This window comes from Eulemur rufifrons, chromosome 6 (genome assembly GCF_041146395.1).
Source record: "Eulemur rufifrons isolate Redbay chromosome 6, OSU_ERuf_1, whole genome shotgun sequence".
NCBI classification, from domain to species: domain Eukaryota; kingdom Metazoa; phylum Chordata; class Mammalia; order Primates; family Lemuridae; genus Eulemur; species Eulemur rufifrons.
In genome coordinates, this window is record NC_090988.1 from 26,499,622 (window position 1) to 26,516,139 (window position 16,518).

Below are 16,518 nucleotides of genomic sequence, written 5' to 3' on the forward strand. Positions count from 1 at the left end.
TTTTAATGGAAGTTTTCAAATTATCGATGATATTAAGGGAGCTCTTGTCCTTCCTGTTGTGCAGAAGCCCTGGGACATGACCTGGAAGCAGGAGATTGCCACATCCTGCATAAGATTGAAAAGCCAGAGGTAGGGCCTGTGCAGATGATGGAGCTAGGCTTACTTCAGTACTGGTCAGTGACAAACTCATTCTGGGAACAAATACTAGTCCTGTATTGTGTGTGCGTGTATGGGTGCATGCATCCTGGCATGCTCCTGTTGCACTCGATTGAATGTTTACTCCCTGGAACACGAGGCAGAGCCCTCATCTGGCACCTCACACTGACTGGGAGGGTCAAAACCCACCCCAGACCCTTTTGCTTAAGCTCTTCTGGGGAGTCAGCCTTAAGTAGCTTAGACCACAGGAAAGATTGATTGCTAGAGATTAACTTCTAGAATAAGAACAGCCCCCAAGTGGGATTGTGGTTTGGGGGCCCCAGTAGGTGTTTTCTTACATGGGATCGAGAGTCAGACACTGGAAGCTTGATGATGGAGTTATGCACTCAAAGGAGGGCGGATGCCAGGAAAGGAGACCACACCTAGGATTGGGTTTGTGGCCCTGGAGTTCCAGGTGGTGACCAACAATGAAGCAGGCAATAGAGGATGGAAGTAGGGGTGGGAGGAGCTTTGGACGTAGGAGAAGAGATGCCAGGGGACAACCCAGAAGTGGATGTTGAGGAAAAATCTTCTTGGGAGTGGCTGGTCCATGCAGCTATGACATCTATGTGGCCTCTTTCTCTAGCAGCACCCCACAGGTAGGTTGGCCAGGGGAGCGAGAGGGTATGGGAAACAATCAGAGAAAGGTGACTGAATAATCTTCAGGGATTTACTCTTGCTCCTGCCCTAGCCCTTCAAAAGCTACAGATTTAGTGTTTTGCCATTTTAAAGCTATTTTTAAATGTCTCAGCAGGGAGCTCATTCTTTGCCTTCTGCATGGTCTTCCGGTTACCTTAAATGAAAGGTGAAGAGAGGGAAGGGGAAAGAGATTGGAAAAAAGAAGAGATGTGAGGGTGGGGGAGGACGAGGTGGAAGAGGAGGAGGCTCCTATGCCCTAAATGAGTCTCTTACTTAAGGCTAACTGCCAATTAATTAATTTTGGAATCCATTTCCCTGTCAGTTTGTCATGTAGATGAAGGTCTCTTTATTCATTCTCCTCGCTGCTCATCCTAGCTGTTTCTAATTTTGAAGAGCTAAACTCTATTTCTCTTAGTGTTCAAAGTGGGATTGCTTCTTTGTTTTCTGTATAGGTAAAACTGTCCTGGAATATCTAAATCTATTCATTAGTCAGAGAGAGACTGCAGTGTTTCAAGCATCCTCTCCCCTTAGCGTAAGGGAACCGACACCACCACCACTGTCCTATGCTGTCTAATGACTTCTTGGAAGGAGAACCTCAAAAATGCCACGGTTAAAAAGCCCATCATTACCTTCACCCCATAAGGATCTTCCAGGAGGGAAGAATTCATAGGCCAACATATAATACAGGCCCAAACCAGAAAAATAATAAATGGTATTTTCCTGCTTCTAGAAGCATACTATGAAAATAAAAGCTGAAAGTTAAAAAGAAATGAAGAATTCTCTGCTGCAATATGGTGCATAGAATTGAAATTTCCCTTAAGAATTTTGGTTTCAGGAAAACCATTCTTGCAACTTGCACAACATCTTCAGTGTGGGAAATTAAAATCCTTAATAAATCTCACTGTTAATTCAGGATTGCTGAGTCAACAAACACAACTGTTCATTCTTGGTTTCCTCTTTTTTGCCGTCTTCTGATTAAGTGGAATTTTCAGCTAGGCTCACCTAGACTCCTGTCTCGCTAAACTATAATTGCCTTGGCCTCTGGACTATACATTGCTTACCTGAATAGTATTTTGTTTAAAATATTTCGCATATTCTCCTGCAAATTACTTAAAAATAAGAGCAAACAATCCTATAATCCCCACATTTGCTATTAGAAAACACAGCTGCCAAAGGAAGCACATGGATTTCCAGATATACCATTTGCACAATTGCATTAAACAGTGAATTTCCCTGCCAGAGCTGGAACATATAAGGCACAGGAAGCTTGACTGACAGGGACTCAGAGTTAATAGGATGACTGAGAAGCAGGGACATGCTCCTCTTACCAGGGGACTGTGCGCAGCTGGAGCTAACTCACATCAGATGAGATGCCACACTTTCAGAAACAGTGGAGAGGCATTTAACTCAGGCCAGATCTCTGCTGTGCACGCTCCCTCTCCCCAGTCAGCACGTCTGCGGTGAGAGCTGAATTTATAAAACACGGCAGTGGGGCTGGCGGGCTAACGGCCAGTGGGAATTGGAAAGAGAAGAGATGAGATTGTCTGTGATATTGGGACCTGGTGGAAGTGGGATTGGCCTCATCTTTCTATTGCAGCAGTGTACTGGGACAGGGCAGGGCTCAGGACCTAGATCACTCAGTATTTCTTGCATGCAGAGGGGCTTGTGGCTGGTGCTGAGCAAAACAGGATGGAAGTTGCTAAAGGGCTAGATAGCTCTAGATGCAATGTTTTCACAGTGGACTTCGGAGGCGTTGTTTCTAGCTTTGCTGCCCAGTCTGGAGCATGACACATGGTGGGGATTTCAGGCAAGACAGGACAGGGTGTCATGTTCACCTGCAGGGCAAGATACCCGATTCAGTCCCCAACCGTGTCGTTCTTGTGACATCCACTGCTCTCCGTAAGGTAGTCCTGGGAAGTTCCTGCTTTATCCCTTTGCCACTTGCCTTGTCTATTACAATAACCATCTAATCCAATCTCAGGTCTCTCCCTGTTCCAGAGCTACCTGCCACCTTGCAGCACACACTGTGCTCAGTGCTGGGCTGTATACATTGGTACAGCCCCTTTCCTTAAGAAATTTTCAATGTTTATGGGAAAACAATCAGGCAAGAGATCAATTAACTATAATTCTGCAAGAGTTGCCAAAGATACACGGTACTGAGAGAGTCTCAAGCATTTTTCCCCCCAGTAAGCCCTTGAGATTAACTATTGATTTTAAATCAAAGGATGTAGTTTCATTATCTGTAAATAAACCAGTTAATTTGAGTCTTTTGTTGGGAGGAGCAGGGTTTATGGTTATCCATCGGGAGTGGGAAATGAGGGTAGTAATCTCTGATTTATAAGTTGGAAGCAAGGCATCTAAGCCCATGCCTAAAAAAAAAAGAAAAAATCATAAATATACACTTTAAATCATTCCCAAGATATAGCCAGAGGTACAAACATATATTATTCATCACAAGCAAATAACTTAAATAGATACTCTAACTTAAAATTAATGTCAAGGTTTTATATTTATATTAATTGTATAGCTCAGGACAACATTCCCCTTATGTTCATGATTCCCTTAATTTTAATACATATCTACTCAATGTGTACAGATGCAAATTTCCATGCCAGGTACCACAGGCAAATTTAAGTGGGAGAAGGAACAGCTGGGAGGGTCTGGCTTTCCTCAAGAAAATGAAGTGAAGCCTCAAAGTGTCTGCAAACCAGAACTTCCAATTCTTGGTGTAGGCTGATGCCTTTGCTAGCCTTTCTATTAAGATTTGATGATTCCTTTAAATATATTTTTCATTAGACACCCAGATAACCAGAAGACATATGGTGCTAATGTTTCCCCAGCCTTTTATGAACAGAAGCAGCTGGTAAGTAGAATGAAATTTTTAAAAAAGGAACAAGTGAGCCTCAGGAGATTGAAGCTGTTATCAATCCGTCCCGAGTTCTCCAGTCTTCACGCACATCCTGAACTAGCAAGGGGGTGCGTGGGGAGAGCACACAGAACAGGCTGTGCTGTGACGAGCGTGGCTGAAACTTGTGTCACCTGTGGTGGGAACAGATGCGATCCTCTCTGGGCCGATGGGCCTCCATCATGACAGTATATGTGTGAAGAGAACCTGTTTCTAGGGCCATGAGACTGTGTGGGAGGCTTTGGGGCAGGTGGAGGGCTGCGGTTTGATGGTGGTCGTGGGGGTTGATCAGACTGCCCTCCTGTTGATCTCGCTGTTCTCAGCAGCAGCCCACATTTCATTGTGAAAATTGAAACCATGATGAATATACATGGAACAAGACCAGGCAAAAAACTGAGATGATTCACAATTTCGTTGAGAATTAATTTTTTTCTCAACCCGCTGACTTCAAATTATTAGGCTCCATTTCTGTATCTTGTTTCTCCTCCCATATTAAACAAGTTCCCAGAGCCCTCTGGGACCATCTCTATTTCATTTGAAACCCTTTTTATGATAAACTTATTGTTTATTGAATGCTGAGCATGAACCTAGGGTGGTGCTAGGCACTTTGCCTCCATCATCTGACTTAAGTCTTGCAAAGATTGTATTGCCCTTTTGCAGATAAGGAAACTGAGGCTCAGAGAAGTTAAGCAACCTGCCTGAAGGTCTCCCCAGCTAATAAGCAGCAGAACCAGGATTTTAACTCCAGCTTCTCTGACTGCCTTCTCTGCTCTTGCCATGTTTTGGTATGTGACAGGTCATAATTGCTGAGGTCTTTATGATCTTAGACAAAGATTGATAAAAGCTGTATATTCACCTGTGCCAAGTTAATGCTCCTGAAAATGATTCTAAATATGCCTTTTTAGGGATATATTATAGCTGAAAACGATGAGGATAGTTTTTTAGACGGGGTAAGGTAAGCCTCAAAGGATTTAGAGAGTGGGTATCACCCTGAATTTCGCATTTTTGGCAGGGGGGATTCAGGGTAGTGCTGGCTTAGTGCTCTTGGACGTTTGGCCTCACGGAAAGAGAGGGCAGAGACCACGACCTGCTTGGGGTGCATTTTTTGATTAGCTCTGAAACTATCTGAGAAAACTTACTGCCAAAGGTCCAGCCCATACATGCTCTGAAAAAGATTTCATTCTCCTCCAAAGCTGTATTTTAAACGTGAGGTGAGTAGTCCTAAAGTGGAAAGCACAACAATCCTTCTTCTGAAAGGAATGAAGATTTCAACATCCACTGACAAAAATGTGCTCCATTAAGCAGCTGAAATAGACTGTCAGTTGATTTCTTTATAGATTGTCCAAGACACTGCAGCCGGCTGCTTCCTCTTCATCTACAGGTCCAGACAAGCAGCTCTGCTTCATTTTCTTAGCTCCTAGCTCTTCTTAGGAGGCGAGGTTATCAGATCGGGTGCCCAAGGGAGACAGAGAGGAGCCTCATCACCTGAGCTCCGTGTAGAGTGGAGGTTTAACCCTGCTGCCCTTGCTTTCCCCGCTACTTGACTTTGAGGACAGTCATCCTGCTAACAATGTCTGACACAGCTCTCTCCATTTATACAAGTGATCACAGTATTTTATTCCTGCCAAGGCTCCAGTCTCCTCCATTGCCAAATATCCGACACTTCTAAACTGCTTTCGACTTATCTAAATGCTTCCAAACACACCGTCACATTTAATCCTCATATTAACTCTATAGGGTAGACATTACTATCCTTAGGAGATGAAACTAAGGTTCAAGGTCATAGAGCTTGTAAAATGCAGAGCTGAAATGCAAATCCAGGACTGTCTGACACAGAAAGCTGTGCTTCTTATTTTTTTTTTTTTTTTTACTTTATTGTGATTTCCTTCTTTTCTTATTTTAGAGTATTATAGGGGTATAAACATTTTGGTTACATATATTGCCTTTGCCTTGCCCAAGCCAGGGCTATAAGCGTGCCATTCTCCCATACTGTGCGTTCTGCATCCATTAGTTGTGAATTTACCCACCCCCATCACCCCCTCCCACCTGACTGGCACCCAGTGAATATTACTTCCATGTGAGCACCTTAGTGTTGCTCAGTTAGTACCAATTTGATGGCAAGTACGTGTGGTGTTTGTTTTTCCATTTAACTATTTCCTGTCTTTTCCAGACATGGAAACAGCCCTGGAAAGGTGAGGCAGCCTTAACATAGAACCAGTAATGGGACATAAAATCGATTTTTTCCATTACAATGCTCTGCTTTTGGATCTTAAAAAAAATGATATTTTTGTTATTTATTTACTCATTCATTCATTTTTTAAATAGACTTTATTTTTTAGAACAGTTTTAGACATACAGAAAAATTGCAATGATATCATAGAAAGTTCTCTTATACCTCTCAACCAGTTTCCCCTATTATTAATATTTTACATTAGTATATTTGTTATAATTAATGTACATACATTGATACATTATTAACTAATTATTAATTCACTGTTAATAATTAGTTATTAACAATACTATTATTAGTTATTATTAATTAATGTCTATATTTTATTCAGATTTTCTTAGTTTTTACCTAATATCCCTTTTCTATTCCAGGATTTCATCCAAGATACCACACTGTGTTCAGCTGTCATGTCTCCTTAGTCTCCTCTTAGCTGCAACAATTTCTCAGATTGCAGTAGACTGTTTGGGCTGCTATAACAAAGTACCATAGACTGAGTGACTTATAAACAACAGAAATTTATATCTTATGGTTCTAAAGGATGGGAAGTCCAAGAGCAAGGCACTGGCAGATTTGGTGTCTGGTGAGGACCCCTTCCTCCTAGACATTCCTTCTTCCTTACATGGTGGTGGGAGGTGGGGACAAGGGGTTTCTCAGGCCTCCTTTTTAAGGCCACTAATCCTATCCATCAGGGCTTTGCCCTCATGACCTAATCACCTCCAAAGGCCCTACCTCCTAACACCATCATCTTAGGGGTTAGGATCTCAACATATGAATTTTGTGTGGACACAGATATTCAGATCACAGCACAGACCTCCCTTGGTTTTGATGACTTTGACAGTTTTGAATACTGGTCAGGTATGTTTTAGGATATGCTTCTACTGGGATTTGTCTGATGTTTTCCTCATAACTAGTCTGCTATGGCTTTGTGTAAAGTGCCATTTTCATCACATCATACCAACGGTACATACTATCAATATAATTTATTGCTATTAGTGTTGACTTTGACCACCCACTTGAGGTAGTATATGTCAGGTTTCTCTACTGTGAATTCGTTCTTTTGTCTCCCCTTTCATACTGTACTCTTTAGAAGCATATCACTGTGCAATTCATGATTAAGGAGTGAGGAGTTATGCTCCATTTCTTTGGGGACAGAGTATCTATATAAATAATTTGGAATTTTTCTGTAAAAGAGATTTGTCTCCTTTCCCCATTTATTTATATTAGTATGGACTTAAAATTATTTGTTTATTTTTGACATCAAAGATTATTTAGTCTACTACAGCAATAAGAAAGCAGGTTGGTAGAGCCCTGTCTTGCTCTAGTTAAGCAATAAGTTTCTGGTTATTCTGCAGAGGCAGTGGAATATTTGAAGGGCATTGTCTTTTTGCAGCCTGTTTGTTGACTCGCAGAATGTTGGCACCAGAAAGTATCACTGGCATTCTTTGTTTTACTGAAGAGGAAATTTAGTCAGCGCTATTATGACACCACTGGTCTGGTTCATTTCTTACCTGCTCTATCTTTCCTGATTGGCCACACCTGGCCAGATACTGAGAGACTCCAGTAGGTTCTCTGTGAATCAGAGAACTGTGTCCATTCCTGATCTGAATTTAGGCGAGCACCCAACCTCAACCAGGGTGCTCTCATCAGCGTAGTGAGGACCAAGAAGCCATGCTTTTCTCTTTTAAGGCACAGAGAGGGAATAGAAAATCTTTAATGTCCTGAAACTCATTCAGGAATGAGAAGGAGGCGATACTTTTGTTTTCCCTTAAGTACTTACTGTGCTGTGAGAGACCCGTTTTGGCAAGAGGAGCCAAATATATCCAGGCAGCAAACTTTAGAGTGATTCGTACAGATTTCCAAAATTCACAAATCGACATGATAAAACCTTGGGATTTACACTGGCCCAGCATAGGAGAAACCAATTAGTAAGCCTTGGCAGCAAGACCAAAATCCTAATCACCATATACGGATAGGATTTCAGAAATGGAAAACTGAATCCTACCCATTAATCTGGACACCTGTGCTGTTCATATTAATCATCTGTGCCACACACTGTACTGAATGAAAGTCTCCCCAGCATGCCCTGACACTCGCCCATAGAAGGCAGGGTAGAACCCTTTCCTTCCCTTCCCTCTCAAGGCTTTGGCAGGGAAAATATCTTGTATGAAGAAACAGAGTTCTGCTTCCTCTCATTTGGAAAACCCCCATATAGATCTAATTCTTATATGAATAGTCTTGGCTTGCAGATATCTTTGTTTGGGTAAGATCACCCCACTGATCTGGAACCTCCCCAGGGTGTCAGGATTGCCAATTGTATTTGCTTTCTTTTCTGGTGCTGCTGCAAGATTGAAGTCATTTCGTATCTTTATTTCAATTACACGGCCGATCTTTCTGGCACACATAAAGGATGGGCTGAGCCCAGTGATGCAGACAGTCCCGCAAAGGCAGAAAGCTGCCAAATAACACTTGGTCTGTTGGTGGAAGGTTGACCTTCAAAGAGCAAAGTGGGGCTACCTCAGTCAGCCCATATGTGAGGAGTGGAGGGTTATATCTAACACTCCTGTCAGGCAGTGTAGACTGGTAGGGAACCACTAACATGTAAATAAGAGAGATTTGAATTGTAATCGTGCTCTATCATTTATTAACCCCATGACCTTGGTTAGTTACTTAACTCTTGTGAATCTTTCTTCCCGCAAATATAAAATAAATTTAGAAATTCCTACTTTATGTGATTTCTATTTGGATTAAATGAGACACAGTACATAAAGAGCCTGGAACATACTAGAGGATCCAAAAATGATAGTGACTATCATTGTCAACATCAAAATGTTAGCATCATATGCTGTATGTTACATTTCCAAGATTCTGAAATCCATGTGGTATATTCCAACTTCTCTCACCTTGGGCTTGGCTTCCATAAAAAGTATTGTCCTTCACAAAGGAAAGTGTCTCTTCTGACTCACCACCACCACCGCACCACTTTGAATTATTTTTTCATGGGAGGCTAATTTGTTCAGACCTATTCTCACTCTTTCCTGATTTTATTTTTGCTCAGTGTTGAACATTTACAAGACCATTGGCCCTGGATATGATGTAACGCCAGCTCAAATGAAGAAATGAGTCTCGTTACACAGGGATTGAAACTCTGACCATGACCTCACAACATGGAGCAGAGCTAAATTATCATAACAGATATTGGCACTGGCAGAAGGTCACTCAGCCTACAGGCGGCCCATATGCTTTCATCGTCTTGGGATGGATCCTTTTCCTGTCTCCCTATAGGCAAAACAAACTCACTCACCCTATTGATGTATAATCTCTGTCGGACAGTTGGGGAAGAGAGCTCCTTTAAGATCTTACCTGATACATAATCACAGACACTCAAGCCTAGAAGAGACTTTCCCAGCCCTTTAGTGCCAACTTCCCCTACAACAATTTGGGAACCACTTGTGGGGAGCTTGTGGTATGTCTTCATTTTTCTGCTGGGTTGGACTAAAGGAATATAAGCATCCACTTGCTATAAAAATGTTTTTGACTTTCACCTAACATAACATTTCTTAGCAACTTCTCCATACTCCTGCTTAGGCCCTTATATCATTACCTTATTTGTGTCTTTTCTTTGACTTCCAAACTTTTCAAGAGGGTAAACTTTCTGCCTGTCCACTCCTTATGCCAGTTGCACTTTGCTTCCTATCTCTACCATAATTCCGAAATTGCTCCTTGGAAGACCACATTCTTGGTAGTCTCTTAGTGGTCTAACAAATTACCTTTTCTCAATCCCATCTTTCTTCCTGGTTTATCTGACACTCTGTATCACTGTTCTCTTCCTGAAACTGCTTCCTTGATTTCTAATATTTCATACTATTCAGATTCTCCTCCTACTTGCCAGATTATTCATCTGTCTACTGGGCTGATCTCCCCCTCTTCACCCACCTTCTACATGTAGGCATTCCCCAAAGGCCTCTTCTTTTCTGTTTTCTTTCTGTCTTCCTGCCTACTCATTTTCTCACTCATCCCATCCATTACCATGGCTTCAATTACCACCTTCCTCCAGATGGCTCTTAAATCTTTATCCAGATCTTAACTCTCTCCTAATCTCTTATACTCTTTACTAAGTTTCTTGCTGAACATTTTCACCTATAGATCTGTTGATAACTCAAAGCACTGTATGTAAGTCTCAATTTATCATTCATCTCAGAGGTTTTCAAGTTGGTTTCCAGATCCCTAAGGTTCATAAAAATGCCTTAGGTGTTAATTGGGGTTGGGACTGGTGGTTGTGAAAATGTGGAGCACCTTTATGATTTTTTTAAATATGTGGGACTTTTAAGTGAGTTTTCATTTTTAAAGATTACAATGTTAAAAAAAGGTTTGGAAACCACTGAACTACCACAATTTGTCCCAAACTAGTTCCTTCTACTCTTGATTTTTAAATTTAAGTTACTGTTGCTAGGAATCATAAAATCAAATGCCTATAGGGGCCAGGTATAAGATATAAATGAGTGAAATGCCCTAAGTCTAAGACAAAACAGAATAGGAGGGTCGTGGTATACTGAAGATAACATGCCACTTCTAGAGGCCTTCAGATAAAATACATTAACTTGGTGTATGACCCACCCATATCTGCGAACTTCAACTCCTTGAGTTATGAGTTTGCAACCTCTGGGTAGCAATAACATCCAAACTACAAGGCTGCATACTTTGGAGGGATTTCCTTCCCTCCTCTTTTTTCCATGGCCCATATCTTATCAGTGGCCAAATGCTAATGCTTCCTCCCTTTCAAGGGTTCCCTCATTTGTCCTTTCTGTCCTATTATTACTGATATTGATTTATATTCTTTATATTAATAGCATGTCAATGGACTTTTCCTTTCTCCTCTCTCTGAGATCTTCTGCACTTTCTGCTCAGAACGTGTTCACGTTGTCTATGGTGAGATGATAACCTCAGCATGGCTCTCAAGGTGACTCACCTTTCTGCCTCGTCTTTGCATTTCCACAGAACCTAATTATAATCATCTCATGGTATTTACTACTTTCTGTACCTTATGACTTATTGTTATTTGTATGCATGTCTAATTTATCTTATCAGTACTAGATTGTGAACTCCCACTGTTTCATTATTTCACATACTTCTGAGTACATACCATATCTCAAAACCATGTATGCTTTTAGGTGATTTAGACATAGATCTTGCCCTCAAAGTGGCCACAGGTGAATCATGAAGACAGTAATGCAAACAAATAATTACAACATTAAATAATGAAGGCTTATACCAAAGATATGTACAAAATGCTATGAGAATATAGAAATGAAGTAATTATTAATAATTCTGGACTGATTGTACAGTGGATGAAATGTCAAGGAAGGTAACACTTGTGTTGGACCATGAAGGTGAGTAGAGGTTCACCGGGATGTAGGAAAGAGAAGGAAAAATAAGTATAGGCATTCCAGATGTGGGAAATAGATTTTGGAAATAATGTTCTATAAGGAATTTGGAAGGTATTTGGGATGTTTGCCTTGGAGAAGAGATAACATATTTGAAGAGGAAATATATTCTTCCTTAGGTAATAATAGACCAATATGTGCAATTTTCAGGGAGAAATTTTAGATTTAATACAATAAAGATCTTTTCGCTAACTAAGAACACTTAACCTGGGCATGGGTTGGTTCAGTAGTGAACTTTGTCATAAATTCTTAGGCAGAGGCTGAATAAACATCAGAAACTATAGAATATGGATTTCAAAATGGAAATGTTAACCCTAAAATACTTTAAAATATTTTTCCAGGTGTTTCTGTATCAGCCAGTGTGACTATTTTGGCAAAATTGAGTGGAGTATTATTAGCCTCATTAAATGTGTTGGTTCTATCTATTGCTTAGCATAGAAAAGGTACTCAATAAATGTTGAGTTGAAATCAAGTGAAAAAACCGTCTGTGATCAATAGACTGGTTTCTAAATAGGAGCTATGTAGAATATTTTCAATTGCTTTGCTTTCAAAAACTCCCTGCAGGAAATTGGGAAATGGGCACTTTTATCCCCTGCTGGGGGGAGTGTAAATTGGTACAACCTTTCTGCAGCAAAACGTGGCTTTACATATAAATAGCTTCAGCACGTTCAGATCTTTTGACCTAGTAATTCTATCTGCAGCAATTTCAGCTAGGGCAATTATAGATTGTTAAAATTTTACCTATAAAGATGCTCATCTTAGAAGTTCTAAAAATGGGAGAAATTGGAAATAATCTAATTGTCCATCAATTTGCAATTCGTTAAATAAATTATGGTACATCTGTACAATGAAATAATATTCAGCCCTTGAAAATAACATGATAAAAGAACACTTCACAACATGGGCAGCATGTTCATAATTTTAAAAAGCAAGTTTCCTGAGTATTAGAAATCTATTTTTATTCTATGTATGCATTGATTTCTGAGTTGTATGATTATGGAAGGTTTTGTGTTTTTTCTCTTATTTGTAGTTAACATTTTTCTACAATAAACGTATAATACTTGTGTCATAAATTTAAAAAGCAGTTTAAAAAATAAAACCCAAACCCTGTTTTGCTTGGCTGTTCTTGCTCCCATGGGGCTAGAGTAGCCACAACATCTTCAATATGGGAGCCAGAGAGGAGCAAAACCCAGCAAGCAGGCCAGTCTGGAAGAACAGAGAGGTCCTAAAGGTGAGTTCAGTCTCTATGCCCAGGAAGACATGTTCTCTCTTTGACAAAAGAGCTTCCTTTCTTCTCTGGGCTGTGTTGACCACACATTCTTATCAGAAATTTTCATTTTCTTTCTTTCCTTTTAACTTTTCCCCCCTCAAGGACTCACCTCATTTGCATTTCCTAAAGTCTTTCTGTGCTTTTTCTCTTCTGTCTCTGCCTTTCGGTCAAGGACTGATTGTCTCACTGCATTCAGCAAGCGGGTGCTAGGTGATTCCTGTGGATGCATCGATAATTATGGCAGATGCTGTCAGGGAGTAAGTGTAGAGAATAATTCATGTACTTCCTGGGGTGAGAGCCTGGGCTTCTGCTGCTTTCACTACTAAAGAGGGCCTCCTGGCTCTCACACCTTTGCTACCTGCTCTTCCACAGACATAAGCAGAAGTGGCTCATGCAGGGACAACCACGTGGCATAAAGAGCTGAGCTTCCTGAATCTAGAGTTGCACTTCCATCTGCCTGCATCGTGAGGTGACAAAAGTGATAAAGAGAGGCCTGGACAAGCTAAAATGCCTTCTTCATTCTTCTTCTAGTGACTAGGACTTGAAGGAGATGACTTTCCTGCTCAGAGTTTATGTAATTTCATGGTAATTATCCTCCTTTCATCCCTACTACAAGTAAAAATCACACTCGATATAAACGACTCTACTAACTTTAACACTATATTTAGGTAGAAGTATTTTCTCTGCATTTGCCCTCCCCAAAAGGAGAAATTCTAGTTGTGGGATCATATCTATTTTATTTTTCCACCAAAATGTAGACTACATATTGGACAATGGTACCACTGTTGGGGCAGCAGTATTAGCAGCAACAGCAGCAGCAGCAGCAGTAGCAGCAAAGAACCTTGGAGCTTATGGGAAAGGTGCTGTTTAGCAATGGTTCCTACGTTTATTCAACAAAACCTTAATCAAACAGTTTTGGGCCATGGGCACACAAAAAAGATGAGGTCATAATTTCTGCCCATAAGTATGGGAAATTCACTCTTCCAGATAATTCCAGATCATTACAGTCTGTGTTAAGGTCAAGGACAGAGGCAGGCACAGGTGTTGGAGGAGTATGAGGAGGGACTCCAGGGATGCTGGCGCCATGAGTGAGGATGGGATTTGGGGATGCGTTTAAAGCATGAAAGGAGATAGGGAAATACAGAGAGTGTGGGGGAAGACATTCCAGACAGAAGGATAGTATGCACAAAGATGTGGAGGTGTGAAAGTGTGTTATGTCTGGGGAATTAGAACATAACATGATGCAGGCTTTGTTAAAGAGATAAGGATGTGTGCTAGATAAGTTAAGACCTGGCTGTATCAATGGAGATTCTCTACAGGTACAGATTTCCCCCTAACAAAAGACAGCTTTGCAGCATTACTTCTGCCTGCTGAACCTGTGGCAGCCGTCTCAAAATCCATCAAGGAAATATATTTTGAGTGGATGGCTGCATTGACTGGTCAGTGGATCTCAAGACATACATGGCTTTGGTGGGTGAACCAGTCCGAGTGAAATGTGCCCTTTTCTACAGTTATATTCACACCAACTATAGCATGGCCCAGAGCACTGGGCTCAGGCTTATGTGGTACAAAAACAAAGGTGATTTGGAAGAGCCCATCATCTTTTAGAGGTCAGGATGAGCAAAGAGGAAGATTCAATATGGTTTCACTCAGCTGAAGCACAAGACAGTGGATTCTACACTTGGGTTTTAAGAAACTCGACATACTGCATGAAGGTGTCAATGTCCTTGACTGTTGCAGAGAATGAATCAGGCCTGTGCTACAACAGCAGGATCCACTATTTAGAAAAATCTGAAGTCACAAAAAGAAAGGAGATCTCCTGCCCAGACACGGATGACTTTAAAAAGTCCAATCAGGAGCCTGATGTTGTATGGTACAAGGAATGCAAGCCAAAAATGTGGAGAAGCATAATCATACAGAAAGGAAATGCTCTTCTTATTCAGGAAGTTCAAGAAAAAGATGGAGGAAATTACACATGTGAACTTAAATATGAAGGAAAACTTGTAAGACGAACAACTGAATTGAAAGTTACAGCTTTACTCACAGACAAGCCTCCTAAACCATTGTTCCCCATGGAGAATCAGCCAAGTGTTATAGATGTCCAGCTGGGTAAGCCTCTGAACATCCCTTGCAAAGCATTCTTCGGATTCAGTGGAGAGTCCAGGCCAATGATCTACTGGACGAAAGGGGAGAAATTTATCGAAGAACTGACAGGTCACATTAGAGAAGGTGAAATAAGGCTCCTCAAAGAGCATCTTAGAGAAAAAGAATTTGAGCTGGCACTCATCTTTGATTCAGTGGTGGAAGCTGACCTGGCGAATTATACCTGCCATGTAGAAAACCGAAATGGACAGAAACATGCCAGTGTTCTGCTGTGTAAAAAGGGTATTTATGATTTAATCTACAAAATTGAACTTGCAGGGGGCCTGGGGGCAATCTTCCTCCTCGTTATACTGCTAGTAGTCATCTACAAATGCTACAACATTGAATTGATGCTGTTCTACCGACAGCGTTTTGGAGGTGATGAAGCTACTGATGACGACAAGGAATATGATGCCTATCTCTCTTACACAAAAGTGGATCAAGATACTTTAGACTGTGACAATACTGAAGAAGAGCAGTTTGCTTTTGAAATACTGCCAGATGTCTTAGAAAAACACTATGGATATAAACTCTTCATCCCAGAAAGGGATCTGATTCCAAGTGGAACATACATTGAAGATCTCACAAGATGTGTTGAGCAAAGCAGAAGACTTATTATCGTGCTAACTCCTGACTATATTCTCAGGCGGGGATGGGGTATTTTCGAACTGGAAAGCAGACTCCATAACATGCTAGTCAGTGGAGAAATCAAAGTGATTTTGATTGAGTGTACAGAATTAAAAGGGAAAGTGAATTGCCAGGAAGTGGAATCATTAAAGCGTAGCATCAAACTTCTGTCCCTGATGTGGAAGGGACCCAAAAGCAGCAAATTAAATTCTAAATTTTGGAAGCACTTAGTATATGAGATGCCCATCAAGAAGAGAGAAATGCTATCTCGATGCCATGTTCTGGACTCTGCAAAACAAGGACTTTTTGGAGAACTCCAGCCTATACCCTCTATTGCCATGACCAGTACCTCAGCCACTCTGGCGCCATCTCAAGCTGATCTCCCTGATTTCCATCACTGAGATTCAATGGAAATGAGGCACTGTTGCAGAGGGTATAAACACGACATGCCGACTACCACCTTGCCAGTACCTTCCTTAGGCAACTACCACACTTACTGTAACCTGCCTCTGACGCTACCCAGCGGACAGCTGCCCCTTAATAATGCCCTGAAAGATACCCCGGAATTTCATAGGAACAGTTTCCTGTTACTTTTATCATCCAAAGAGGTTAGTTTCACCAGCGATATTTGGTAGTGAAAAATCTGAATTCCCTGAACAGCTATACAAGCATAAGGGATTTCTGCTATACCAAGCATAAAGTACACCTAATAACAGTGAGGTGCTGAAAAAGTGTTTGAAGAAAAAGGCACAGAAATTGCTTTAGTACTTAAATATTTTTGTTTACATTTCTAGAATAGTGGGGGGAAAGAAGGACCTGCTTTTGTAATATGGCACCTTGTTCCAATGTACAGTTTTGATTTCTTCCTGAAAACAAAAATTTTACAATCCTGTTGTTTTAGAGTAGGTTTTATGATACCACATGGACTGCAAGCTTAGTAGGTGAGCTGTCTTCCCCATATTTATGAATATTTCAGTATTTACATGGCATTTGAAATAAGGAAGACTTAAAGACCTGAATTTGAAAATTCTAAACTAAGTTTAAAGGGAAAAGAGAATTTCCATAGAGT

General features: G+C 40.9%; 1 protein-coding gene across 1 annotated transcript; it reads left to right on the forward strand.

Moving 5' to 3' along the window:
- Positions 1 to 642: 642 nt before the first annotated feature.
- LOC138384791 (X-linked interleukin-1 receptor accessory protein-like 2) lies at positions 643 to 16,084 on the forward strand. The gene is given in 6 exon segments (XM_069470470.1): positions 643 to 794; positions 3,631 to 3,697; positions 5,910 to 5,931; positions 6,759 to 6,824; positions 14,101 to 14,283; positions 14,286 to 16,084. Coding segments are annotated over 6 exon segments (2,289 nt in total).
- The last annotated feature ends 434 nt before the right edge of the window (positions 16,085 to 16,518 follow it).